This window comes from Episyrphus balteatus, chromosome 2 (genome assembly GCF_945859705.1).
Source record: "Episyrphus balteatus chromosome 2, idEpiBalt1.1, whole genome shotgun sequence".
Taxonomy (NCBI): domain Eukaryota; kingdom Metazoa; phylum Arthropoda; class Insecta; order Diptera; family Syrphidae; genus Episyrphus; species Episyrphus balteatus.
Window position 1 is genome coordinate 21940677 of NC_079135.1, and position 27559 is coordinate 21968235.

Here is a 27559-nt window from a genome sequence, read left to right on the forward strand (position 1 = left end):
AAACGTACAAATAGTGTAAAAGTTTGAAAATATAAAAAAAAAGTATATTGATTTGACAATTATTTAAAATTGGGAGTGGGTCAAAATTCTGACTTCAAAATTTTGCTTTATTAACGAAAATTCTGTTTTTCAGAATTCCGTTTTTTTCTATTCTGTCTTTCAAAATTCTGCTTTTAAAAATTTTGACCCCAACCAATTTGTACTGTTTTCATTTTGTGTTTTGATGTAATTCAGGCTTTAAAATAAAATTAAATTAAAATTATTACATTATTTATAAATGTGTAAAAAGGTTCATTTTGAGATCCTTTTTCTCCCATTTTTTGTATATATTTTAATATCAAACGGGTTTGATCTTTGATTTTCTAGTTTAGATTTTTTACTTGCGATATGGGTCCCGGAAGTCAGTCTGTCTGTCTGTAAACGAAGCTACAGCCTAAACGGATGGACTGATTGATGTCAAACTTGGTATGTAGCGTTATTTAGCGACTCTCCAGAGGGATTTTTGGAATTAATTTTTTTGGACCAAAAATAACGGTACTTGTCAGTAAAATTGAAATATCTCGAAAACGGCTCCAATGATTTAGTTTAAAAAAATCAAATGTTAGCTTTAAGCTAAGGTCTATCTTTTAATGAAAATTTTTTTTTTGGAAAATCATTATTAACGGTACCTGCCATAGAACCGTTTTTTTTTTTTTTCAAATCCGATTATCTCCGAAACCGCTTATTCGATTTCAACGAAACTTTTTTTTGTGAAGAAGCATTTATATAATTTAAATATAAACCAAAAATGAAATTTTGCAAAACATAATTTTTGGATTTTTAAAAAAATTTTGAAAATTTTTTTTTTGAAAAATCAAATTTTTGAAAACGGGACATTGAATTTTTTTGAAATTTTGTTTTTAGATGTTGATTAGTGATTTTTACAAAATGCCAAACCAATTTTATTTTAAAACTTTTTTCCAAAAAATTAGTTTTTGATTTTAGATTTTATTTTATTTTTTTAAAAAACGAATTTTATTTTTCTTGCAAATTTCTATATAAAAAGTCTTAAAATTTAAGCAACTTTAACTCTAAGAGCAAGTTCGTGCGACTCAGTCGTGCATTTTATTTAAAAATCTTTTGAGCATTTTAAAAATAAAAATTTCAGTCATTTTTCAAAAACAAGAAATGTACATATATGACATGACTTTCTTCAGAAAAATTAAATTTTCAAAAAATTTAAAATTTTTTTTATTAGGTAAATCTAATATCTAATGTTTATGTAACGAATGTTGTTGAAATCAAAACCCTGAGGTACAGCGACATTAAAACATTAATTGGTTTCTTGTCAAAAAAAAATATTTTTTTTAAATATAATTATAGTTTAAGGGTTAATATAATAGAATTTTTCATTTTTATTCAATCAAAAACAGTGCTCATCTAATGATCCTTAACCTTTTAATCCTTACTATGAAACTAAATTTTCCAAAGCAATCTTTCGTTAGTAAAAACAACTTTATTTAGTAAAAAGTTAATAAAATAGATTTTTGTTGTCTGCTGTTGTTTTTCAATATTTTTTAAACCCTTGTTTAAACTAAAGTTTAAGGTAAAATTTAAGGATTTCTAAAATTGATTTCAAAGTTGATTACCAAAAAAAATTAAATTTTGTCGAAAACTTCAGGTGGAAACAATTTCAAAAACCTCTACCAAAGGAGATAAATGAAGAAATTTTATAATATTTAGCTTTCAGTATTGATGCAATTGGTCATGGTTTTGATTTACTTCCAGCAGCTTAACTACCAAAATAAATATAAAGAAAATTTCTACTTACTGTACAATTTGAATGCACCCCACTGTGTTTGCTGTTGTTGCTGCTGCTGCTGTTGCTGTTGTGCATTAACCTGCTGCAGAAATTGTTGTTGGAGTAATTGCTGCTGCTGTTGTTGCTGCTGTTGTTTATGGTTCGTCTGCTGCTGCTGTTGCTGAATCAGTGATGAACTGTTTACACATAATGTTGACATTTGTTCACAATTCGCCATCGATGTGGCCGTTGTCGTCAACGGATTATTATTATTTGTAATACCCGACGATGTGATGGGTGGCGCCACTGTACAAATGACTTGCGATGGTGGAGCAGCATTCATTGTGGGTGAGGTTGGTTTCAAATGGAGTCCGGCAAATTGATGTTGCTGCTGTTGTTGTTGTTGCTGGTGTTGATGCTGCTGCTGTTGTTGTTGCAAAAATGCATTCAAACTATGATGTGGTGTTGTCCCAGACCCAGCACCGCCCACACCATTAACCATTCCATTAGCAGCGGCAGCCACAGCAGCAGCAGCAGCTCCATTCGATAGTAAACTTTGCTGATGCAAGATTAGCTGCTGTTGCTGAGGCAGTAGATTGGCCATGGCTGCCATGGCAGCGGCGGCAGCATGCTGCTGATGTTGCTGTTGTTGTTGTTGCTGCTGTTGTTGCTGTTGCTGTTGTTGGGCGGCTGCGGCTACCACAGCCGCATTCAGAGTGCCATTATTTACCGAATTGGTCAACATTTGGGCTTGTGGTGTCATTAAGCGTTTACGTTTTTTGGGACGAGCGCCAGCTGCCCGAAATAATGTCGATGAATAGTAGCTATATATTTCAGAAAAAAAAAGAAAGGGACAAAAAAGTTATGGTTAAGAAAGGTTTTCAAACTAAAACAACATCGATGGAAAGTCTGCTTCTTACCTGTCGTAGTAATAATCCCTGAAAAAGAAGAAGAAAGAAAATTAAAAGGTTTGTCAAAAATTGCTTGTTCAATCATTTAAAGGATTTTCGGGACCGCATTCACCCCCAAAAAGGTATCAAAAAAAGGAGAAACACAAAAAAGTTCCTGTCAATATTTGATTTAGAATTATATCAACCAACCTTTCTCACCCTCGATTAACTTTTAGGGTTTTGGGGAGGATGGTCTTCAAAAAACTCCTCACAGATTTATATAAATTACCGAGGTCGCCCGCAAGCTGGTAGTTAGTGGTTCAACCAAACTCACCACACCTCCAGAAATCACTTCAGAGTGTTGGCGTTGGGTTGTTTGACTTTATGGTCTGGCCTCATCAGGCTTGGTTTGACAGGAGGGAGAGGAAGTGTGAAGTCAGTTTTACTGACATCGAAAAAAAAAGAAAGAAATAAAATAAATAAAACTTCAGACAGTAGTCGTTGTCACAGATGCGGGACAAATATCAGAGAATGACTACGTCCGTCCGTCGTCATGTTGTCCTAGAGAGAATATTGGGTCAGTACTTTTGCAGTAGAGTTCCGGAAGGTTGATTCACTTTCAGAGAGATGACAACTGGACAAATTCAGTGTGGTAAAAAGTGTCGGTCACACACAAACTTTCAAACTCCCTGTGAAGTGAATTGTGGCATAATGCCATGGTGCTGTGATGGGTTGGTTGGAACGGTGTTTACCAACGAATTTTCCACTTGGAAAAATGTACCCTTCCATTTTGTTGTTTGTATGTGTATTTGAGTTGATTTGCCTTTTTTCCTACCCGAAAAAATGAAGAACCGGAACGTAGTGGAGAAAAGTTACAATTTATTTCCGGTCGCTTGCATTCATTTATTCAGCACAAAATTTTCAACTCTGATGTTGATTTTAGTGAAAAAAACCAGTTAGAGTGGCGCCCGGTGTGGGACCGAAAATTGTTTAACTATAAAAAAAACTATATGTGTACATGGTGACTGTATGAATGAAGCGTTTTATATGTGGTGGAAAGGTGTAGAGCAAAAAATTTCAGGAACTATCGTCAACCCTATACAGGCGTTATAAGTAGGAACAATAGCCTAGGGGTTGCTCAATGCTCAGTTGATGTTTTTTTTTTTTTTTTTTTTTTAAGTTTTTTAACTGTAAAGTGCCGCTCGTCGTCATTGTCGTTTGGTAGGACAGTTAAGTGATGAATTGGTGTTATTTGTGAAGGGAATATAAAATAAATGTTAAATGGAATGTAAATAAAACAAATGGACGCACAAAATGATGTTGAAGTTTTTTTCAAGTATTGGAAAAGTGCCTCGATGTAGGGCGAAATTGATTCCAATGGCTAACAATTTTTTTTATTCTTCATGAAGGGGAGTTTCAAAGTCATTCACTGTAATAAGTAAAAAAAAAAAATATTGAGGCTCAATTTTTACCCATTTTTAGCTCAAAAAGCTGTTATGTGGAAAAAAATTCCTCTGCAAGCATTTTCATTTAAATTTTTCTGATCTAAGCTAAACTTATTTAGAGACCGTGGTAAGTTATTTCATAGATTTAAAAGATTTTTTACTTAAAAAAGAGTTTTTTTAGTTCAAACTTCTGTAAGGCCTTATAACAGCTGAACAAGAAGCGTAAACTATTTATTAGTTATTGGGTTATAGTTTAGAGGGTTGACGCTTTGGAATCGTAAGATCAGTTTTTCGAATTCAAATTATCAAATTAAAACTTAAGCGACTATTTTTCGAAGTGGTGGTGGTAGCACCTTCAAGATGTTGTTGTTGTTCAAAGATTATAATGGAATTGACGGAATAAAAAGCAGTAACTGCAAGTAGGGTAAATTAGGGCATTATGGCATACCTAAGCACAAACTCAAATAACTTTACTACGGACTACAATTTTTACTTCAATCATTTTTACTTGCGATATAGGTACTATAGGGCAAGTTTAGGATTCGTAAAAAAAATCGAACTCGAGATAACAATTTTACATGACATTACGATGATGGAGAATGCCAAAAAAGTGGGTCCGGCAATTCTGTCTGTCTGTCTGTCTGTCTGTCTGTCTCTATCTGGAGCTGCAGCCTAAACGAGTGAAGTGATTTTCTTCAAACTTGGTAGTTAGCAGTTTTTAGTGATTCCCTAGAGGGGAAATTGAAATTTTTTTTTATGGCCAAAACTAACGGTACCTGCCATATAACGGAAATAGAAAAGTTAATTTTTTTCAAAAACGGCTCTAACGATTTTGATTAAAATTTTTGTGTGTAGTACTACACATAAGAGCCAACTTTTTAAATAAAAAAAATATTTTTTGTACCGTTATTAACGGTACCTGTCATAGAACGGTTTTTTTCATTTCTGAATATCTCGTACAACATTAACCCGATTCAAATGAAAATTTTTATACAAAAGTGTGTAAGTAAAGATAATATTAAAATTTTAGAAAATTTTCAAAAAACGCATTTTTGGTTTTTTAAAAAATATTTCAAAATTTTTTTTTGAAAAATCAATTTTTTGAAAACGGATTAATGAAAAATTTTGAAATTTAGTTTTAATGTGTAAATTAATTATTTCTTCAAAATGGCATCCCAACTTTTTTTTTGGAAAATGTTAAAAAATTTTTATATATAAAAAACTATTTTTTTAAAAAAACGGCTCCTACAATTTTCGAAAAATTTTTTCTAAAAATACCTTTTTCTACAAGAAATAAAATGGCATATTTGTTTTTTTTTTTAAGATAATTTAAAACGGAGTTTAATTAATTATAAAAACAGATTTAATTTTTTTATACTACTTATGAAATTTCTTCAAAATATCAAATTTTTAATTTCTTGAATAAAAAGCTTTAACATTATAGTTACTTTAAGCATAAGAGCAAGTACGTGCGACCCCAGTCGTGCAATTTATTTTTAATTAAATTTCATAAAAACGTAACATAAATAAATTATTTAAGAATAAAAATTCAAGCTTTTTAACAAAAAATAAATTAAATTAAAAATAGTCCAAAAAAAAACATATTGCCCTATGTACGGGCAATATGGCAAACCCCATTTACTTCGGAACCCTTTACTTTTTTTTACGTATATTCAGCATTTCTGAAATATAATTTTAAATAAGTTTCATAAAATTAACGTTAAATCGAGGTTATTTTCAAATTTAAAGAAATGCAGAGTTACTTTTGAAATTAGTTTTACATAAGGGCATTATGGCGCAGTCGGGTATAATATAGCGCCATAATGCCCTTATTACATCTGCGCCATATTGCAAAATATACACATATTCACAAAACTCCAAAAACTAAACACAATTTTTGTTCGACGAAGGCCAAAGTTTCTGCATTGGTTTTATTTAAATGCGAGTATTGGAAGTATGGTAGTTGAGAGGTGCGCCATAATGCCCGGTGCGCCATAATGCCCGAAGTTACCCTATGTAAACATACGGAAAAACTGTAACTTGATTTTTCCTGTCGATTTTTCGTTTCAAATCATAACGATACTAAAGAAGTTTTCACTTAAAAAAAAAAACTAAATTATATGCTTCAAGATGTCTTTTACATTTCGAGTTATAATTTTGAATGAAATATAATTTGGCAATAGCGGAAATCTTTTTGTCTCTTATATTTCGTGGCATAAGTGAATGTGAACTATATAACGATCAAATTTCTTCACGAAATATTTATTTTTTTTTTACAAGTGCTTGATTTTTTATTTTACCACACAAGCTATGTACAAAATATGATTCAGTTAAATTTATTTTAAGCGATTCGGTGATTTTACCTGACCAATCCATTTATTGGTATGTGATTTACCCTTTCTTTTTATAATCTTTATTCTACCTTTATAATGCATTCCTTCTTAATTTCTATCGGACAATACACTTGCGCCTTGTATTTACCTACTTGATATAAACTTAAGTCCTTCTTAAAGAAGATTGTTAGAATTCTTAATTTTATGTTACTTATGTAGCCATTCATTTGTTTATGCCAACCTAATAACTGGCCTATATCTATTGTGCTAAAAACAGTATTCAAAAGACTACTCGATTTCGACAAATAATAGACATCATTCAAAAAGTAATATTTTGGAATTCATTAAACTCACAAAGATTTGTATTACTCTACAAAATTGTATCGTTTTAAAAGCTGTGAGACGTCATTTTTATCAAAAACTTGTAACTAAAGACTAATTTTATTGTATTTCTTATTTTATCATCAAAGACCGAAAAGATCAAGTGTTTTTGGACATTTTATTAAGAGAACCAAATTTACCAAGCTGGTTTTTTGGTTCAGCCCATTTAATAAAAAAGTAAGGATCTGATTGATTGATTGTTATTTGGGGTGTAAGATGCACTGCGAACTATAAGATTTTATAGCTCCTCCTCTAACCTAATTTATTTCGGGAAATTGAGTATTTGGGGTATTTTCATAGCGCGTAATTTTTCGTCTTCGACCTGGTAGCAACTGAGGTGTTTAAATCTTTGGTGTATTAGTGCATTGCAACTACCCAGAATAAGAATGTGATCTGGTGTTCCTTTTTTTTCATTATAGAATCTACATGTTGCACTATTTACTAGGCCCAAAATGTTAAGGTGCCTTCTTATTATTTACAGTGGGCCGTGAGAAGACCAGTGATTAACCTGAGGTTGTTCCTACTTAGACTGATACATGATGTGAAACGTTCTTGGTTGTATAGTTCCCGAGAAGCATTTTCGCTTGTTTTAGTTTTTGAAGTTCTGCCCAGTTTCTTTTTCTCCTGGTCTCCTCGTCTAGTTTTATTTTAAGTAAGGATCTACCCAAATCGAACTAAGACACAAGACTCTAAACCTGAATATTAAAATCTGTAATCCATATAGTCTAAGAGCCGGCAGCATATTTTGGCAGTTTTGATATAACCGAAATTCGAGTGTGCACATATCTAGATATACACCACAGTATGTCAACGGAACAAGTCTGGCAGTGATCTTTTTCAGCTTTCCCTTGCCAGACGCATCCAAAGTGCAGCAAAAAATCAATTTTTGGCGTTTTGGTATAACCGAATAAATGATACACCAAAAAATCATAAAAAATCCCCTGATTTCGAATCTGTGGGTACCGCAAGTTTTTTTTTCAGCTTTCCCCCCGCCAGACCGCTTTAAAGCATTTTTAAGTGCATTTTTCTAATAAAAAACCTAATTACTTATTTTCTGTTAGGTATAACCGTATGATTAATATTCTATGTCTATTCCAGGTCTAGAAAATATAATTTTTAGCCAGCTATTTTTCAGCCTTCCCTCTGCCAGACGCATCCAAAGTGCAGTCAAAAATCAACTTTTGGCGTTTTTCTAGGTATTACCCCAATAAATGATACACCAAAAAATCATAAAAAATCCCCTGATTTCAAAAATGTGGGTACCGCAAGTTTATTTTTCAGCTTTCCCCCCGCCAGACCGCTTTAAAGCATTTTTAAGTGCATTTTTCTAATAAAAACCTTGATTACTTATTTTCTGTTAGGTATAACCGTATGATGGTAACAAATTAATATTCTATGTCTATTCCAGGTCTAGAAAATATAATTTTTAGCCAGCTATTTTTCAGCCTTCCCTCTGCCAGACGCATCCAAAGTGCAGTCAAAAATCAACTTTTGGCGTTTTACTAGGTATTACCCCAATAAATGATACACAAAAAAATCATAAAAAATCCCCTGATTTCAAAAATGTGGGTACCAGAAGTTTTTTTTTAGCTTTCGCCCCGCCAGACCGCTTTGAAGCATTTTGAAATGCATTTTTCTAATTAAAAACCTAATAGCTTATTTTCTGTTGGGTATAACCGTATGATGGTAACAAATCATCATCATCATATAATAAAACGGCAAACACTTATTTTGTGGTACAAAATACGCGGCCCACAAAAACCGAAGGGGCATAAATTATATACCAAACGATAGGAAATTTTATCTAGATGTGCAGAATGTATACTTTTTTAATTTTTTTTTACCGAAATAGATAAAAATAATAAATTAAAATTGAGAAAAAAAAAACAAATGTGCTGAACCACGCCCTCTCCCTTCAGTAAGTGGAAACTTCTAAAAGCAAAGACGAGAACCTTCGAAGACATTCTCGAATTTCGAATAAAATTAAGTGTTGCATATTCTTAGTAGTAAATAAAGTGATTTATATAGTGTGCTTATTTGAGCATAAATAAAAGTTACAATTGGCACTCGAATTTTGAGTGCGGGGTCGGCTAGTTAAAATTCTATGTCTATTCCTGGTTTAGAAAATATAAGTTTAAGCCAGATATTTTTCAGCCTTCCCTCTGCCAGACGCCCTTAAAGGTTTCCCAAATAGGTTTTTCCATAGAAAAAAACACCTAGTTTCTGTTTTTTTCTTATAAAATTGAAATAATATTTTTTTGTTTAGAGTAACCATATGATGGCCAAATATTAACTTTCTCTGCCTTTTACTGATTTAGAAAATGTAAGTTTAAGCCAGTTTTGTTTCAGCCTACCCTCTGCCAGACGCCCTAAAAAGTATTTCAATAGTACGGGAAAGTTAGATTTTGCTATATGGGGCATGAGGGTCTGGGAAAAAATCCGAAATGCATTTTGACTTCAGGGATTAAAAGAGCATAAGCCCAGGGATCGAAAGAGTCTAAAACCACATTTTGTACAACCGCACCAAGAATCATTTTGTTTGTCCCTATACAAAAAATTGCAATTTTTTTAAGTTTTTTGCCTACAGATCGAAAACGGTCTGTCAAATCGAAAAACCAATATTGTAACAAATGAAGGTAATTAAAAGATCTACAACTTTTACAACGAACAAATTTTTTAAAAAACGCTCAAGTAAAAGAGATATGACAAAAATAAGAAAATCACTTTTTGACGTGTTTAAAAAAAAACACCCTAACTTTTAAACCAAAGGGATAATCGAAAAATGTTATTTAACATATATTGTAGAAAATTAAATTATTTCAAGTTTGTCATACATTGTTTTTTTTGTAGGTTCAAAAATACGCGAGTTATGTGAAAAACTAAAATTTGTATTAAAAAAAAAATGGCGGCCAAATGACTCTTAGTGCGATTGAACAAAATTTGGTTTACGACTCGTGTCTTTATGCCTTTCGAGCCCTGAAGTCAAAATGCATTTTGATTTTTTCCCAGACCCTCATGCCCCATATAGCAAAATCTAACTTTCCCGTACTATTGAAATACTTTTTAGGGCGTCTGGCAGAGGGTAGGCTGAAACAAAACTGGCTTAAACTTACATTTTCTAAATCAGTAAAAGGCAGAGAAAGTTAATATTTGGCCATCATATGGTTACTCTAAACAAAAAAATATTATTTCAATTTTATAAGAAAAAAACAGAAACTAGGTGTTTTTTCTATGGAAAAACCTATTTGGGAAACCTTTAAGGGCGTCTGGCAGAGGGAAGGCTGAAAAATATCTGGCTTAAACTTATATTTTCTAAACCAGGAATTCAATTTTCAATTTCAATTTATTTATAACCAGTGTACAAGTAAGACTTAGTCTTTTATAGTACTTAACAATGTGGATAATAATATAATAATATATAGTAAATATAACACACAATTTCAATACAAATCAGTGGCAAATACAAATTTTTTTTTTTTTTTTTTTTTTGATAAAAATAGTAATTCAAAAAATACAATACTAAAATAATAGTTACTTCAAGAAACAATTTTTTTTTTTTTTTTTTTTTTTTTTTTTTTTTTTAAATAAAAATATATTATTAACCTGTTTAAATTTTATTTAAATAATCCAAATATCAAAACTACCTTAACGAAAATGAACAGTTATTGCATTCTTAAAGTTAGTTGTTCCAATTATTCTCTTAATGTTAACCGGTAGAGAGTTCCATAGTTTTGTTGAATAGACGATGAATAACCGTGAAGAATTCAAGTAGTTACAAGTTGGTACAAGAAGATTAGTTGTTCTTACAGATTGCGCGAATTGAAGTTTATTATATAAATAAAGAGGTGTTCTATTTTGAATTATTTTGTGTAATAATCTACAACATCTTGCATCAAGATATTGCTGCAGAGTGCAACCAAGGACTAGTTGATGATAATGAGAAATATGTTCGTGTCTGCGCAGGCCATATACATATCTTATCATATCGTTAAAAGCAACTAGTAGCTTATGTTGCGAATGCGAATCAGGCTTACAATATACTACATTAGCGTAGTCAATAAGAGGCACAAGTAATGTTTTTATAAGTCTAAGCTTTGTATTCACAGGAGTTACGGTAGAGAATTGCCAAAGTTTACGTAGTCCAGCATAGATTCTTCCAACTATGTAGTTGATGTGATTTTCAGCTGAAAGCGTCCTATTGATTTTAAATCCAAGACTAGTAACCGTATCTACAAAACGAAGCTGTACTAAGGATAGGTAAACGGGTGGCAAAAATGAAGTATCCATATGCTTTTTAGATATTGCTATAAGTTGGGACTTATCCGGATTAAGAGTGAGACCATTGTTAAGAGTCCAAGTGGATATTGCCTCTAGATCTTCATTCATTCTACAGATCAAATCTTCCTGCAGACCAAGCGGCCGAGATAGGTATATCTGTAAATCATCTGCATATAAATGTAGACGTACATTTGAACATACATTCGGGAGGTCATTTATAAAAATACAAAATAATAAGGGTCCTAAAATAGAACCTTGGGGTACACCCATGTGTAGGTTCAAAGAATCAGATTCTTCTTGGCCTATTCTTACTTTTTGGCAGCGATTATACAAATAACACCTAATAAGGCACACAGCTCTATCATGAAAGCCAAAATAAAACCTAAGTTTCTTGCAAAGTAATTCATGGTTTACTCTGTCAAAAGCCTTTGAGAAATCAAGCAAACAAAGAACAGTAAGATTTGCCAGATCATATTCAAGTCTAATATCATCTAGGACTTTGATCATAGCTGTTTGGCAGCTATGATTTTCACGAAAACCAGATTGATACGGTGATAGTAAATTAAATGTTTTAAGATGACTTGATATTTGTGATGCTAGAATTTTCTCAAAAACCTTTGACAGGCAGGGAAGGATACTTATAGGACGAAAATCAGAGCACGAACTAGGATTCGATTTTTTGGCTACAGGGACAACTTTAGCAATTTTCCAGCTTTCTGGAAATGATGAGGAAGCAATGCAGAAATTAAGCAATTGTGTGAGGACACCCAACAGGTGTGATATTATCATTTTAATGAAGCATATTGGCACACCATCCTCACCAAGAGCATCAGACTTTATTGAACGAATGCTTTCTAAAACCTCAAGTTCAGAGACGGAAACAAATTCAAACACATTAGACGGACCACAATGAGCTTGGCCGTTAGGCACAAAATCCAGGTTTTGAAGGTCTCTCAATATAAAAGTCTTATTCAATTCATTAGGATCAGGGTACTTATGAACAACCTCTTTTTTTCCGATACCAATTGAGCGAAGATTACTCCAAAGCTTGCCAGATGATTGTTTTGTATCCAGCTTGGACATGAAAAACCGTTTTTTGGCCCTCCGAGTCGCATAAGTAGCATCATTTCTTGCACGGCAGAATAATTCCCAGTTTTCAGTGCTAGGGTTTAGCTTCCATTTTGCATAAGACTTTCTACGTTTCTGTATTGACCTTTGAACATCAGTGGTAAACCAGGGACAATTTTTGCTACGAACTGACACGGTTTTAATAGGAACATGTTTATCATATAGTTCAAGAACCAATGACTGAAAATAGTCGACTTTATCAGTAGAGTTGACGAAATGTTGGCATAAATGCCAAGGCGACTCCATCGCATCAGCTTGAAGCGCAAGATTGTCAACTGATTTCAAATCTCTAAATTGGAAAGTAGAGGGAGTTGGTACACGTGAGAAGTCAAGATTGTAAGTGCAGAAAATAAGATCATGGTCAGATATTCCATCCAATGACAATTGGTCTTGCAAGAAAACATTTGATAAGTCAGAGACAATCATAAGATCAAGAAGACTAGGTTTTGAGTTAGGGGCAAAGCGAGTCGCATAACAGTTTGAAACATAGAGCCCTTTGCTTGCAATTTCATCTCTTAATTGCTTGGCCCGAGTGTCTGAAAGCAAGAGATCTGCATTGAAATCACCACAGATTATAATGTGTTCATATGAAGCAGAGAATTGTTGTAGAGCTGAAAAAAGGGGATCTGGAGAAATGCTTCTATTTGGATTATAACACACACCCAAAATAGTTTTAGTACTGCCATCACTTACCTCTAAAATTAGAAACTCAATACCATTATTCGCTGATTTAACAAGAACCTTACTATTAAGGGATGAATTGCAATAAATTGCCACCCCACCCCCAACTGTGTCTGTTATTCTGTCATTTCTGATTAGATTATAATTACTTATATCATATGAACTACTGGGAGTATCTGGTCTAAACCATGTCTCAGTAATACAAATAATGTCTACACCTGATTGGTCAAACACATGTTTAAGAAAATCTAACTTATTTATATTAAGGCTACGAGCATTAATGCAACATACTTTGAAACCTTCACGGGCATTTGAAAGTATTTTAACAACCGATTTTACTGATAGACAGTCCATGCTTTCAAAATGAAACCATCCACCCAACAATGATTTGAAACAATCAACAAAAGAAGAAAAACTATGACAAAAACAAAGAATAAAACAGTTCAAATATTCAAAAAAAAAAAAAATAAACAGGCTTTACAAGAACACAAATAAAATATAAAGAGAGAAAATAAAAATAAATAATATGTTTATGTAAATATTCTTCGAAATGAAAATAAGTATCTACCTAAATAAAATTAAAATAATATGATGACAGCTCCGCTCCTGGTGACATTCAAATTTGCGGCACATTTATAGTTGAGAGTGTACTCGATTGAATCTTAATTTCAGTATCATCGCTGCTCTTTTTTACAAAAATGAAACCATTCTTCGATCGGACTGAGAATAAAATTCCTTCTCTTCTTAATTGAAGGGCATGACGCATCAATGCACTGTTTTGTGGTGTTAAACTTTCATTAATGTAAATGCGGCGGTTCCAGGTGTTAGTGTCAGTTGTGTGTGGTAAATCTTCATTGCTAAATAGCTGGGAGACGGTCAAACCTTTGTTTATTTGGAAAGCAGTGAGTAGTGCTTTCTTTTCTGCAGGGGAAGACAATCTAATCAGCAACGGGGCTTCACAATTGTCTCTCTGATTTTGGGAGCGCAAGCGAAAAGCATCAAAATGTGGAGTTAGTGTGTGTTGGAGTTTATTTGCTATTTGTTTAACAAGATCGACTGGACTCTTGTTTGATGTGAGTGGTAATCCACTAACAATTACATCACTAAGCCGTTGTTGACGTTGAGAATCATCAAGTTGGTCTCTGATTTTCTCGTTTTCTTGTCTCAATGCATAAATGTCTCTTTCACATTGCTCCACACGGCTACATAAAGCTGTTATTGTGTTATTAATCTCATCTTTCATATTTTGTTCAAAAATAGAGAGCAAATTTTTGAATTTTGCTAAGAGGTTCGACTCAAACTCACGAAAATTTTCGGGCATGAGCATTCGACTGTTATTGTTTGTTGGTCTAGAATTAGATGTCGATGGAGATAATAATGACGTTCCAGATTGCTTCGGAGTGTGTAAATAGTTTGGTAGGTTAGATTTAGTTTTAGATCGTGTGGAATCGCTTACTACCGGGCTATTAGACGAAACAGTACGAGACCTTGTGACGGGAGCTCTTGTATTCTTAGTATTACTACCATTAGCTTTGCTGGTTTTACAATTGTTTGTGGTTCCCTTTCCAGGCTTAGTGGTGGCGGAGGCGGCTATATTGGATTCGGAATTAGTTTTGGTTGCAGTGTCAGTTGCGGTTGCAGCGTGAGCGCCGGTTGGAGAGCCTGTCACTATAATAGCTGGGCTTTTGGGTGAGGGTTCAGTGGCAGGACTTGTATTAGTAGTGTGGTCGGTGTCGGTGGAGAGTACGGTGGCGGGGTCTGTGTAGGTGGTGTCTGTTGTGTTAGTGTTAGAAATGTTCTCAGAGTCAGACATGGTGAGTGTTTAAACAACAACAACAAAGCAAGATGTATTTACAGCACAATGATGAAATTTAATATTGATTTTAATTTTTTTTTATTGCGTATTGCGTTTTTTTATTGCGTAGACATAGAATTTTAATTTGTTACCATCATACGGTTATACCCAACAGAAAATAAGCTATTAGGTTTTTAATTAGAAAAATGCATTTCAAAATGCTTCAAAGCGGTCTGGCGGGGCGAAAGCTAAAAAAAAACTTCTGGTACCCACATTTTTGAAATCAGGGGATTTTTTATGATTTTTTTGTGTATCATTTATTGGGGTAATACCTAGTAAAACGCCAAAAGTTGATTTTTGACTGCACTTTGGATGCGTCTGGCAGAGGGAAGGCTGAAAAATAGCTGGCTAAAAATTATATTTTCTAGACCTGGAATAGACATAGAATATTAATTTGTTACCATCATACGGTTATACCTAACAGAAAATAAGTAATCAAGGTTTTTATTAGAAAAATGCACTTAAAAATGCTTTAAAGCGGTCTGGCGGGGGGAAAGCTGAAAAAGAAACTTGCGGTACCCACAGATTCGAAATCAGGGGATTTTTTATGATTTTTTGGTGTATCATTTATTCGGTTATACCAAAACGCCAAAAATTGATTTTTTGCTGCACTTTGGATGCGTCTGGCAAGGGAAAGCTGAAAAAGATCACTGCCAGACTTGTTCCGTTAACATACTGTGGTGCATATCTAGATATGTGCACACTCGAATTTCGGTTATACCAAAACTGCCAAAATATGCTGTCGGCTCTCGGTCTAATCGTAAAAATACCAGGCATTAAAAGAAGTAATTAAAAAGGACTTGAAGTAATACAGTTTTGCAAAAGAAAACAACTTACAAATCTTAATTAGAAGTAATTCCAAAGTCATGTTACAAAACAAGTAAATACCTATTCATTTAATAAAACTTTATTCAAGTAGAAGCACACACCCCTTACGCATTATTAGAATGTAAATTCTAACGCCAATTTATGTCATGCAATACATTTTTGTTGCGACTAAATGGAACGTCACATGCAATGGCTGTCACTCCATATGACATGTGGGTTGCATGTCACCTCTCTCTCGGTCATTATAAATTTAACTTAACTTTGTTGTTCTTTTTAGAAAACTCCACTCCCCCAAAATGAAAACAAGGTTATTCTTAGAAATGTAAAAAATATTTACATATAAAATATTGTAAGGTATAGAAATTTTGGGATAGTTCAAAGAGAACTCAAAGAAAATTTCCAACCACCAATCAAATTGAATGACCTTCCCTGTTTTGGATACCCTTCGACCATTTACCAATGTCTAATTTGATTAAGGGTTGCTTTAGACTTGTTCAGTTTTTTTTTTTTATGACATTTAACCTATTATTATAGTCATCAATCATTTTTGTGTATTTCGTTTTTTTTTTTTTTTTCTAATGACCGTTTAGCATTTTAATGCTAACTGACACTGACACAGACGACCGTATCAAGGTTATTCAGCAAAAATTTATAAATGGATTTTTTACCTCCCTTTTCGTTACACAACCATTTAATTAGAGCTTTGTCAAATTTAAGGTGACTTTGGGCTTTAGGATGTATTCAAATTGGGAGGAAATAACAATCTATCACGTGTTAAACTTACCAGTCATTTCCGGTTTTAGTAATATTTTGTCGCTTTCGACCAACTTGATGTGGTTTTGGTTCAGCTACCATATTGACATCTGCAAATAAATACAAAAGAATATTTTTATTAATTCCATTTCAAACAAAACTCTAAACAAAAAATTCAAGACCGCATCCTTGCTCAATAAAAATTTCAAAAAATTCTTTTCAAGTCATCACCTTCACGCGTTCATTCCAAAAATGTCAAATAAATTCTTTTAAAACTCTTAACAAGATTGTAAATATTTCATCAAAAGACAAATCATCATTGCATTATATCAACATCATCAAGGCATCATCACAAAGAAATAAAAAAAAAAATAATAATTAAATAATAATATTAAAAGTGGTCCATATGATTGGGGTACGTACGGTATAGACACTCTCATATGTTAATTGACTATCATCGAGGGCATAACAAATTGTAAAATATTTGAAAAGATATTTCCATTTGGCATGCCAAAAAGCGTGACGTGGCGTGAATGGAACGTATTCAGCCAACCAGATAAACAGGCAACCAGCCGTTTGAGTATAAACCGTGCGGTTGGTCATATTGATACAGTGGTGGAGAAGTACAATTTGAATAATAATTCTTGATATCCAAAAAGCCTTTAACACAACTCAGAGCCAGCTAGATCAATAGTATTTGCAACTATTTAATAACGAGTTTTCAATTTATTCGGGTACAGTTTGTCAAAGTGATTTGAAACTAGTTTGCGATTTGTTCGAACTTGAATGCAATTGAATTAAACCCTGATGAGAGATAGATGAAAATTCAAGGGTCCATTTTAAAACTGATTGCAACCTTTTTGAAACTAATTTTACATTTCGTCGTTTAAAATTTTGAAAATGATTTTGAAATAACTAATCAGACGGAAAAGGTTCCAAAAACTTAAAGCTGGCAAAAACTTTAAAGCAACTAGAAAACCTATTATTTTTTAATAAGGTATAAGACATACCTATAAATAGCTTGGAGCATATGGTAAATATTAAGCTTGGAATCGATTTAAAACTATTAGCAATTTTTTAATGGATTTTGTGGCAAAAGGAATTTTGTAATTCGTTTTTATGTAACTTTTTCGGCATTTTTAAGTAAAAATAGAATGAGTTTGATAATGCAACTTTTTAACTTGAAACTTGTTTGAAATTAAGTCTGCAACTGGTTTGCAATTTTTAAGATAATATTTTGCAATCCATATAAAACTCACTTTCCCATCGGCTCTTATCAAATTTCTCAGATGACAAGTTTTCAATTTTATTCATTTTTAATTTTAAAATTCATATCTTTCCAGATTACTTTATTTACAATCGATTTAAAACTATTTTGCAATTTATTTGAATAATCTAAATTTTTCCAATGGATTTGAAACGACTTGAGACCAGAGTTTTAAAAAATTATTTTATTTTTAATGCATTTGCTTTTCATTACCTAAAATTAAAAAAAAAAATACTTATACCAAATAAAATATATTTGTTATAAAACAAATGCATTATAAACAATATTTTCATTATAAATAAAACTATTTTCGATTACAAAAAAAAAATTTACAGCAAATAAAATATTTTCTACATAAAAAAAAAAAACAATGCAAAATTTGTGCATTCGATACTTTTTTTATTATTCTTCGAATTTTTATTTTTATTTGGAATAAAAATTTTACTTTAAAAGCAATTTTTGTTCATTTGCAATTAATTTTTTTTCAATGCAAATATTTTTCAGTTGCAATAAATATTTTTTTTAATGCAAGCTTATTCTTTTTATTTGCATTGAATAGTAGATATTATTTTAATTTAAAATTCATTTTTTTTTAAATTGATATTTTTATAAAACAGCTTGAGACTCATTTTCGATTTTTGTTATAAATTTTTAAACTTGCTTTTCCGAACCCTTAAAGCTAGAAAGTTTTCTCTGAGCTGATTGAAAGCCTTACAATTCATTTTTTGGACTTTTTTTTAATCTGAAAAGATCGAAATTTGCAATTATTTGGCACATTACCTACTTTTTGTTCTGATAATGTTATTTTTGTCTTCTTTTTTTTTAGCTGTCCTACTGTACGTACGATATTCCTTGCTATACGAACAATCGGTCAGCTGGCAAACGAGCGAATTTAATGATGGAAATCAAAACAGTAGCCAATTTTATAATCCTATAAGCAATGCATTGCATAGGTATATAAGCATTTGTCTATCTATAATGCATCATATAGAATTCTTATTATTTTAAATTGAGTCAAATATAAACATATATAAATTCGACTATATACAATATTGCCAAACCCATCTAATTTTGGACAAAAAAATAAATTAATTTCATTTTACTCTACTGTGACTCTGTGTACTGTGTGTCTATCCTCCCATTCTCATTTCGCTTCCACCTCATTTTAACCTTACATGCACCACAAACGATTTGTCTGTCAACAACCAGACAACCGCACATGAATTGAGGAGAGATTTGTGCATTCAATTCACACAGGGCCATTTTTGTGTGTTGTCGAATTCAATTCAAAAGGCCCATGGGATTTTTCTTAAAATAGATTTTTTTATATTCAAATTAATATTGATTTTTTGTTATTTATTGAACAAGAAAAAATGGTTAAATTTTATTAATTTTTTACATTTTTAACACACTCAGCTCTATTTCAATATTTTGTTTAATTTTTTCAATATTTTGCTAAATTTTCTTCTACTAGAAAACTTATCAAATAAATTTATCTCAACCAAGTCGAATTGAAGAAAATGTTCGTTCTTGGTGATTCTCATCGATTTGAGTTACCTTATTTAGGCGATATTCAACATGAACCATCCTTTTCGGTTTTAGCAATAAATCTCATTAACAAAGCAATGTTCTTTTTGCAGAGAACCAAGATTCCTTTCAGAACAATTTTTTTTTTTTTTTTAATATTAACATTATGAAAAAACTGTCTGAATAATAAATAAATTACATACGACTGTATCGAATGTATGTAATTGCTCTTAATGTAAAATAAGCTTAAATAGTTAATAATGTGCATTTAAAATTCATTAAAGAATAAATTTGATATCAATTTGAAAAGAAATTTAACAAAATTACGAAATCAAATTTTGGGACGTTTTTGAACTCTATTTAATTTATTATACAAAAAAGAATACTTAAAAATTGCTTTCGAGAATTTTTAATGCCGTTTTTAATAAAACTTTTTTTACAAATAAAAGTGTAAAAAACTTTTAAAAAAAAATTGGTATGCCATTTTTAAGAAATTGTTATTCGATACATAAAAAGAATTCAAAATGTTTCTTCGACACGTTTTCAAAAAATTAATTTTTCAAAAAAAAAATCTTATACTATTTTAGAAATATCAAACAAAATTTTTTGAACAATATTCAAATTCTTAATTCAAAAATTTTTCAAAAGCCTCAGTTTAAAAACGTTCGTATTAATCAATTGAGTCATTAAGCGGAAAGTACCAAATAAATTTATTTTTAATGCAAACAATTTTTGACTTACGATAATATTTTGTGTGCAAAAAATTTTTAATTTTTATATTAAATAAATAAAATATTCATTACCATCATTGAATTTTTGAACAATTTTCCAAATTTCAGAACTATTTAAAATAAACCAAGACACGTAATTTTTTTGGGATTACAAAATTGTATTTACAAAAATTCTGCGAAGTACCTACAAATTTTCATAATGTTGAAATAAACAACTAACGCAATAATTATGGAAAGCACGGTTACAATCGCTTCCCTTGTTTTCACAAAAATGCTGTATTTTGTCTAAAATTGTATTAACTTAGATCTTCCCTATTCCCAAAAACTTTTTTTATGAACTCATTAGATTCTTGGTATCTGTACTAAATGTAACATTTATACCAATTTTCATTAGGATGCCATTTTAATCAGTTTTTTTTTTGGCGAATTTTAGATTTCTCGTTCTTTTAAACAAAAAGTACTCATTTCTTTCAGGATAGTTGAATGTGCTCCTTTGATTGTTGTTTCTATTAAAAAATGGAACATTTTTACCAAATTTAATAAATATGCAATTTTTAACTAAGTTTTTGCAATTCGTTTTTAAACCTAACTAAGGTCCTTAAAAAAATGCCTTTTCCTGCAGATATATTTATGGACTCTTTTGATCCAAAATTTGTATTGTAAATAAAACGTTTTTGCCAACTTTCAAAAATATCCAATTTTTGTTTTGTTTTTATTCATTTGTACTAAGTTCCAAAATACATTTATATTTGTATGACAAATCCACTCCTGATTACACACGAAATTTTTGGTATGTGTCATCATCTACTTTAGCCATATAACCCGACCGCTTGCATTCACATGTTTTTTGGTTTTTCTTTTATTTTCTCATTTTTTTTTTATTCCATGAGATTTATTCAAATTTAAAACTGGTGGGAACAATTTTGCGCTTTTACAGAAAACATCTTAATGCACTTAGAGTTTCTAATGAAATTTCCTTTTGGCATTACACACTAAAAATATTCAAGCACTTTATATGTGTGTAAACTATTACTTATATCGAGGATAAGACTATAGAGAAAAGACTCGTATAGAAAGATAGATTGACAATGCATGTGAAGTTTATTATGTCGCTGCCTCTAGCCAAAAAAAGAGTATGAGAAAGAAGGAAGGTTGAATTAAGTTTTGCAATGAGTTTAGAGATATTTAACCACACTGGAAAATCCCAAAAATGTGCATTTAATTAAAAATAAATATTAAGTATTTTTTTCGTATCCTTGTCACAAAGGACGAGGAGAGGAAAGCATGAATTTCGTCCTTTTTTCTAGATTATGTTGATGATGAAGTCTGGCTATAATAGAGACAAAGAGTGAAAAAAGGGGTAAAGGAGATTTTCACACAAAAGTTTTGACAATCCGCCACCATTGACATTCATTTGTTTGTTTTGTTTGTTGCCAAAAAACTGTTGAATGATGTTTAAGCTGGCATAAATATTGTATTAAGTCATTTCTTTAACCGAATCAAAATAGCGAAGGGTTTTTTGTATTTTTCAGCGTAAATCCTTTTTTTTTTAGAGTTAGCGTTGGAAAAAACCTAAAAACCTGCTGAAAAAGGACTTTGAATAATGGAGAAAGGTTTTCAAGGATTCTATCCTTTTTGAGCTCAAGAATGAAGCGAATGATTTGAAGATTTCGAAAAAAATTTAAATTAAGAGTCCTCATTATCAACCTAACTTTCTGGCCTATAACCGAAAAACTTGTTGAAAATAAGCTACTAAAGTCTTTCAGAAGAAAAATTGTGCCAGGAGATGCTCTGTGTGAAGTTTTGTAGCAACTTCCTTGCACATTTCAGACAACAAAGAGCTATTTGGGGGCCTCATCTTAATTGTGAAAGTTTCTTTTTTGTTTTTTTGTTTCATTTCCCTCATTTCAACTCTCGACTAAGTGACTTAATTCCTTATTTTTCTGATGATGATGATTATGATGGTAGTGGTGTTGTTGTAGTGGTTCTGGTATTGTTTTGTTAAAATCTGAGTTGAAAAGAAAGGACTTTAATGTTATATATTTTCATTTATTCATTATTATTTTTTTTTTTCAACTTTGTTTTTAATGTTTATGAAGATGGACGGATGAATAAAGAGTGGCTTGGAAAAGGATATAGCCAAGTTATGGAAATGGTTTGAGGTTGTTTTTTTTGGGAGAAGTGAAAAGGAGATGGATTGTACTATGTCTGTTGAATTTGTGATGGCTTTAAGCCAAAATGAAAAAAAGTGGATAATGGGCTTGATGAATACAACACTCAGAATTCAGTTTTGTAATTCATTGAGAGGGTGTTGAAGAATGGACGGAATCCTTGAACGCGGAAAGTTTTAAAAGAAATTCTTTCATTGTTTTTGTTTGTTAAGAATAGTGTGAATGAAGGAGAACTTAATTTATTATTAAAAGGCCTTGATGAAATTTGTGTTTGTTTTCTTTTACATTATTTTTTTTTTATATTGAAAACTGCTTTTTAATACTTTACTATTAGTATTGGCTTATTGTTTAAGTTTTTTACTATCCCAATCAAGTTTGGTGTTTTTTTTTTCTAACTTTTTTTTTATTTGACATCATTTTATTCAAAAAGGTGCGTTATTGAGTACCAGTTTTTTCTTTATACTGTAAAAGACCAAACAAATTTAATTAAAATGTTTTAAATTTTTTTTTTGACTGGAAAGGAATATTTCATTTTTTCACAAACTGAAACTTTAAACTAATATAATTTTTAAATGTTTAATGTTTTAATAATTTTTTAAAGGTAGTAACATTTCTTTTACATTTCTGAGTTCTTAGTAATAAAAACAGCTCATTGAAAAATTAAAATTTTTTCAAGATTTTCTTAATTTGTTAAAAAATTGAAGTATTGAAATTCAATAACGCATTTTTTTTTTAATTAAATCATTTAAAATTTAAAAAAATAGAAAAAAACATCAAAAATGATTAGAATCCTCTCCAATAAAAAAAATTCTTGCGAATTAATTCTTCCAACTAGGTAAACACCGATGGCTTTAAAAATTTCTTAAAATACTTACTGAAAATTTAAATATTGAAACATTCAAATTCAATTTTTAAATTTTCAATACAAGCAATTAACAATCACTTGAAATTATTAATAGCCTCTCGAAAATTTCTTTAAACATTTTTTTTTAACCTATTAAAAATTTACCTTCACATTTTTTCCATTTCTTATATTTTCCAAAATTTGATGTACCCATTATTCAACATAGTGTTGTAAATTTTCAAACTTTGTACCCATTATGTAGGTACCTACTTCAATATAATATTGTAAGGTTTCTAGAAAAATTTCATTTAAATTTTTTTATGAAAAAATATGTTACGTATACGCCTCAGTGAACTGCAAATCGTTCGATTTTTCATTTGAATTGATTTATCAGACAAGCTCCCAGTGGATTGATTATCCTCAACAACAAGAAGCAACATACTCAAATATCCTTACATCAACGAACAGGACATAGTTTTTCTACGAAATTATAAATTATACGTCTGTCAACTAAGACAAAAAAAATCACTTAAGATCCCAAAAAATTGCTCTGTATACCGTGAACCGTTAAATTTTCAGTTTTTGGTTTATGCTTTCTAAATTTTATGGAAAAAGTCAGTAACTACAGTTTTGCAGGCCCAAAAATTCCAGAAATAAATTACTTAATATTATTAATATTAACTTTCACCTCTTTGTTTTGAAAACTGAGCTCCGTGAAGCCAGAACTGCGACATCCAAATTTTTAAACCAAATTTGTCTAATTCGTTTGTAAACCTTTCGTCCATGTTTTTCCACTCAAAATCTTCGTTTGTCCACCCTTCAAAAAAATGTAAGAGCAAATTCTTAAAAAAAAATATATAACACCGTCTAAAACGCTCAAATTTTGAGATAGACGTATAAAACCAATTATAATTGTTTGCCCATTTTGAGTTCTATTTACAAACCAAATATTATTGCTTTTGTATTCCCCGTCTAGGAGATATTCAAAAAAGAATTTTTCTGTAGCACCTCTCATATAAAATATCATTTTATTCTAAAATCCCCAAAAATTATTTTTTTAATTTTAAATTCAAACCACCTCGAGCAATTGATACAAACCAAAAATCATGGTTTGTTCATCCTACGTTTTGGTGGTATTCAAAAACAAATTTTATGGTTAAAATTCCCAACAAAATTTACGAATACCTACACTGAATAAATTCGCATCTAAAAAGAGGTCTTAAGGTCATACATTTTACTTCGTGAAGTCTCATTCAACATGAAGACTTTTTCCTCTCATAAATTTGCATTTTAAAAGAGGTCTTAAAGTCATACATTTTACTTCTTGAAGTCCTTATTCAACATGAAACCTTTTTCTTTCATAAATTCGCATTTTAAAAGAGGTCTTAAGGCCATACATTTTACTTCTTGAAGTCCTCATTCAACATGAAGACTTTTTTCTTTCATAAATTCGCATCTTAAAAAAGGTCTTGAGTTTATACATTTTACTTCTTGAAGTCCTCATTCAACATGAAGACTTTTTTCTTTCATAAATTCGCATTTTAAAAGAGGTCTTAAGGTCATACATTTTACTTCGTGAAGTCTCATTCAACATGAAGACTTTTTTCTTTCATGAATTCGCATTTTAAAAGAGATTTTAAGGTCATACATTTTACTTCTTGAAGTCCTTATTCAACATGAAGACTTTTTTCTTTCATAAATTCGCATTTTAAAAGAGGTCTTAAGGCCATACATTTTACTTCTTCAAGTCCTCATTCAACATGAAGACTTTTTTCTTTCATAAATTCGCATTTTAAAAAAGGTCTTAAGGTCATACTTTTTGCTTCGTGAAGCCCTCATTCAACATGAAGGTTTTTTTCTTTTATAAATTCGCATTTTAAAAGAGGTCTTAAGGTCATACAATTTACTTCGTGAAGTCTCATTCAACATGAAGACTTTTTCCTTTCATAAATTCGCATTTTAAAAGAGATTTTAAGGTCATACATTTTACTTCTTGAAGTCCTTATTCAACATGAAGACTTTTTTCTTTCATAAATTCGCATTTTAAAAGAGGTCTTAAGGCCATACATTTTACTTCTTCAAGTCCTCATTCAACATGAAGACTTTTTTCTTTCATAAATTCGCATTTTAAAAAAGGTCTTAAGGTCATACTTTTTGCTTCGTGAAGCCCTCATTCAACATGAAGGTTTTTTTCTTTTATAAATTCGCATTTTAAAAGAGGTCTTAAGGTCATACAATTTACTTCGTGAAGTCTCATTCAACATGAAGACTTTTTCCTTTCATAAATTCGCATTTTAAAAGAGATTTTAAGGTCATACATTTTACTTCTTTCATAAATTCGCATTTTAAAAAAGGTCTTAAGGCCTTACATTTTACTTCTTCAAGTCCTCATTCAACATGAAGACTTTTTTCTTTCATAAATTCGTATTTAAAAGAGGTCTTAAGGTCATACATTTTACTTCTTGAAGTCCTCATTCAACATGAAGACTTTTTTCTTTCATAAATTCGTATTTAAAAGAGGTCTTAAGGTCATACATTTTACTTCTTCAAGTCCTCATTCAACATGAAGACTTTTTTCTTTCATAAATTCGCATTTTAAAAAAGGTCTTAAGGTCATACTTTTTGCTTCGTGAAGCCCTCATTCAACATGAAGGTTTTTTTCTTTTATAAATTCGCATTTTAAAAGAGGTCTTAAGGTCATACAATTTACTTCGTGAAGTCTCATTCAACATGAAGACTTTTTCCTTTCATAAATTCGCATTTTAAAAGAGATTTTAAGGTCATACATTTTACTTCTTTCATAAATTCGCATTTTAAAAAAGGTCTTAAGGCCTTACATTTTACTTCTTCAAGTCCTCATTCAACATGAAGACTTTTTTCTTTCATAAATTCGTATTTAAAAGAGGTCTTAAGGTCATACATTTTACTTCTTGAAGTCTTCATTCAACATGAAGACTTTTTTCTTTCATAAATTCGCATTTTAAAAGAGGTCTTAAGGCCTTACATTTTACTTCTTCAAGTCCTCATTCAACATGAAGACTTTTTTCTTTCATAAATTCGTATTTAAAAGAGGTCTTAAGGTCATACATTTTACTTCTTGAAGTCCTCATTCAACATGAAGACTTTTTTCTTTCATAAATTCGTATTTAAAAGAGGTCTTAAGGTCATACATTTTACTTCGTGAAGTCTCATTCAACATGAAGACTTTTTTCTTTCATAAATTCGCATTTAAAAGAGATTTTAAGGTCATACATTTTACTTCTTTTATAAATTCGCATTTTAAAAAAGGTCTTAAGGTCATACATTTTACTTCGTGAAGTCTCATTCAACATGAAGACTTTTTTCTTTCATAAATTCGCATTTTAAAAGAGGTCTTAAGGCCTTACATTTTACTTCTTCAAGTCCTCATTCAACATGAAGACTTTTTTCTTTCATAAATTCGCATTTTAAAAGAGATCTTAAGGTCATACATTTTACTTCGTGAAGTCTCATTCAACATGAAGACTTTTTCCTTTCATAAATTCGCATTTTAAAAGAGATTTTAAGGTCATACATTTTACTTCTTTCATAAATTTGCACTTTAAAAAAGGTCTTAAGGTCATTCATTTTACTTCGTGAAGTCTCATTCAACATGAAGACGTTTTTCTTTCATAATTCGCATTTTAAAAGAGGTCTTAAGGCCATACATTTTACTTCCTGAAGTCCTCATTCAACATGAAGACTTTTTTCTTTCATAAATTCGCATTTTAAAAGAGGTCTTAAGGCCTTACATTTTACTTCTTGAAGTCCTCATTCAACATGAAGACTTTTTTCTTGAATAAATTCGCATTTTAAAAGAGGTCTTAAGGCCATACATTTTACTTCTTGAAGTCCTCATTCAACATGAAGACGTTTTTCTTTCATAATTCGGATTTTAAAAGAGGTCTTAAGGCCATACATTTTACTTCCTGAAGTCCTCATTCAACATGAAGACTTTTTTCTTTCATAAATTCGCATCTTAAAAGAGGTCTTAAGGCCTTACATTTTACTTCTTGAAGTCCTCATTCAACATGAAGACTTTTTTCTTTCATAAATTCGCATTTTAAAACACTTTTTATTGTACTGATATAAAACTTCATTCGATGCCTTTATTCCCTTAAAAGAAAATTCAAATAGAAAACAAATTCTTTTAGATTTTTTGCCACAACAGCCTGCCGCGCTGCACTGCACTGCACTATATCCAAAGTCGCCTCTAAGGAGACAAAATCCAAATGGCAAATAAATTTATCGTTTCTCGAAATTAGTCGAAATAAAAACAGACAGAACTTCGACAGGCAATAAATTTTAAACCCAAGAAGTGCAATGCACTAAAAACGGAATTCCCTATACACACACATACTACTTTTGTTTCAAGGAAAATATACAATCCAATACAACTATGTACATATTAAGTACTACATCTACATTGATCCCTTGTTAAATTCAAACACACCCTACAGCAAAAAAAAAAAAAAACACCCTCCCCTATAACATCCGGGGACTGACTTCGACTATATATAACCGACACTAGCTTGGTTTTCTATAATAGCAGAGTAGTATTCTCGGCCAATACTCCGGAAGTGAAAAACTGAAAATTATCGCTCTTCGTTGTGGCATACAAATGTTCTCCATAGCAAAAAAAAAAAACC

At 31.1% G+C, this 27559-nt stretch overlaps 1 protein-coding gene across 2 annotated transcripts in view; it reads right to left on the minus strand.

Annotated features, from left to right (window-relative positions):
• LOC129908530 (putative mediator of RNA polymerase II transcription subunit 26) overlaps window positions 1-27559 on the minus strand; it is a 106971-nt gene that overhangs the window by 8302 nt on the left and 71110 nt on the right. For both annotated transcript variants that reach the window (XM_055985102.1, XM_055985103.1), the window contains exons 4-6: window positions 16384-16462; window positions 2701-2718; window positions 1811-2604 (exon numbers count right to left, since the gene is read on the minus strand). In XM_055985102.1, the coding sequence (XP_055841077.1) occupies window positions 1811-2604; window positions 2701-2718; window positions 16384-16462 (891 nt within the window). The remainder of the gene's footprint in view (window positions 1-1810; window positions 2605-2700; window positions 2719-16383; window positions 16463-27559) is intronic.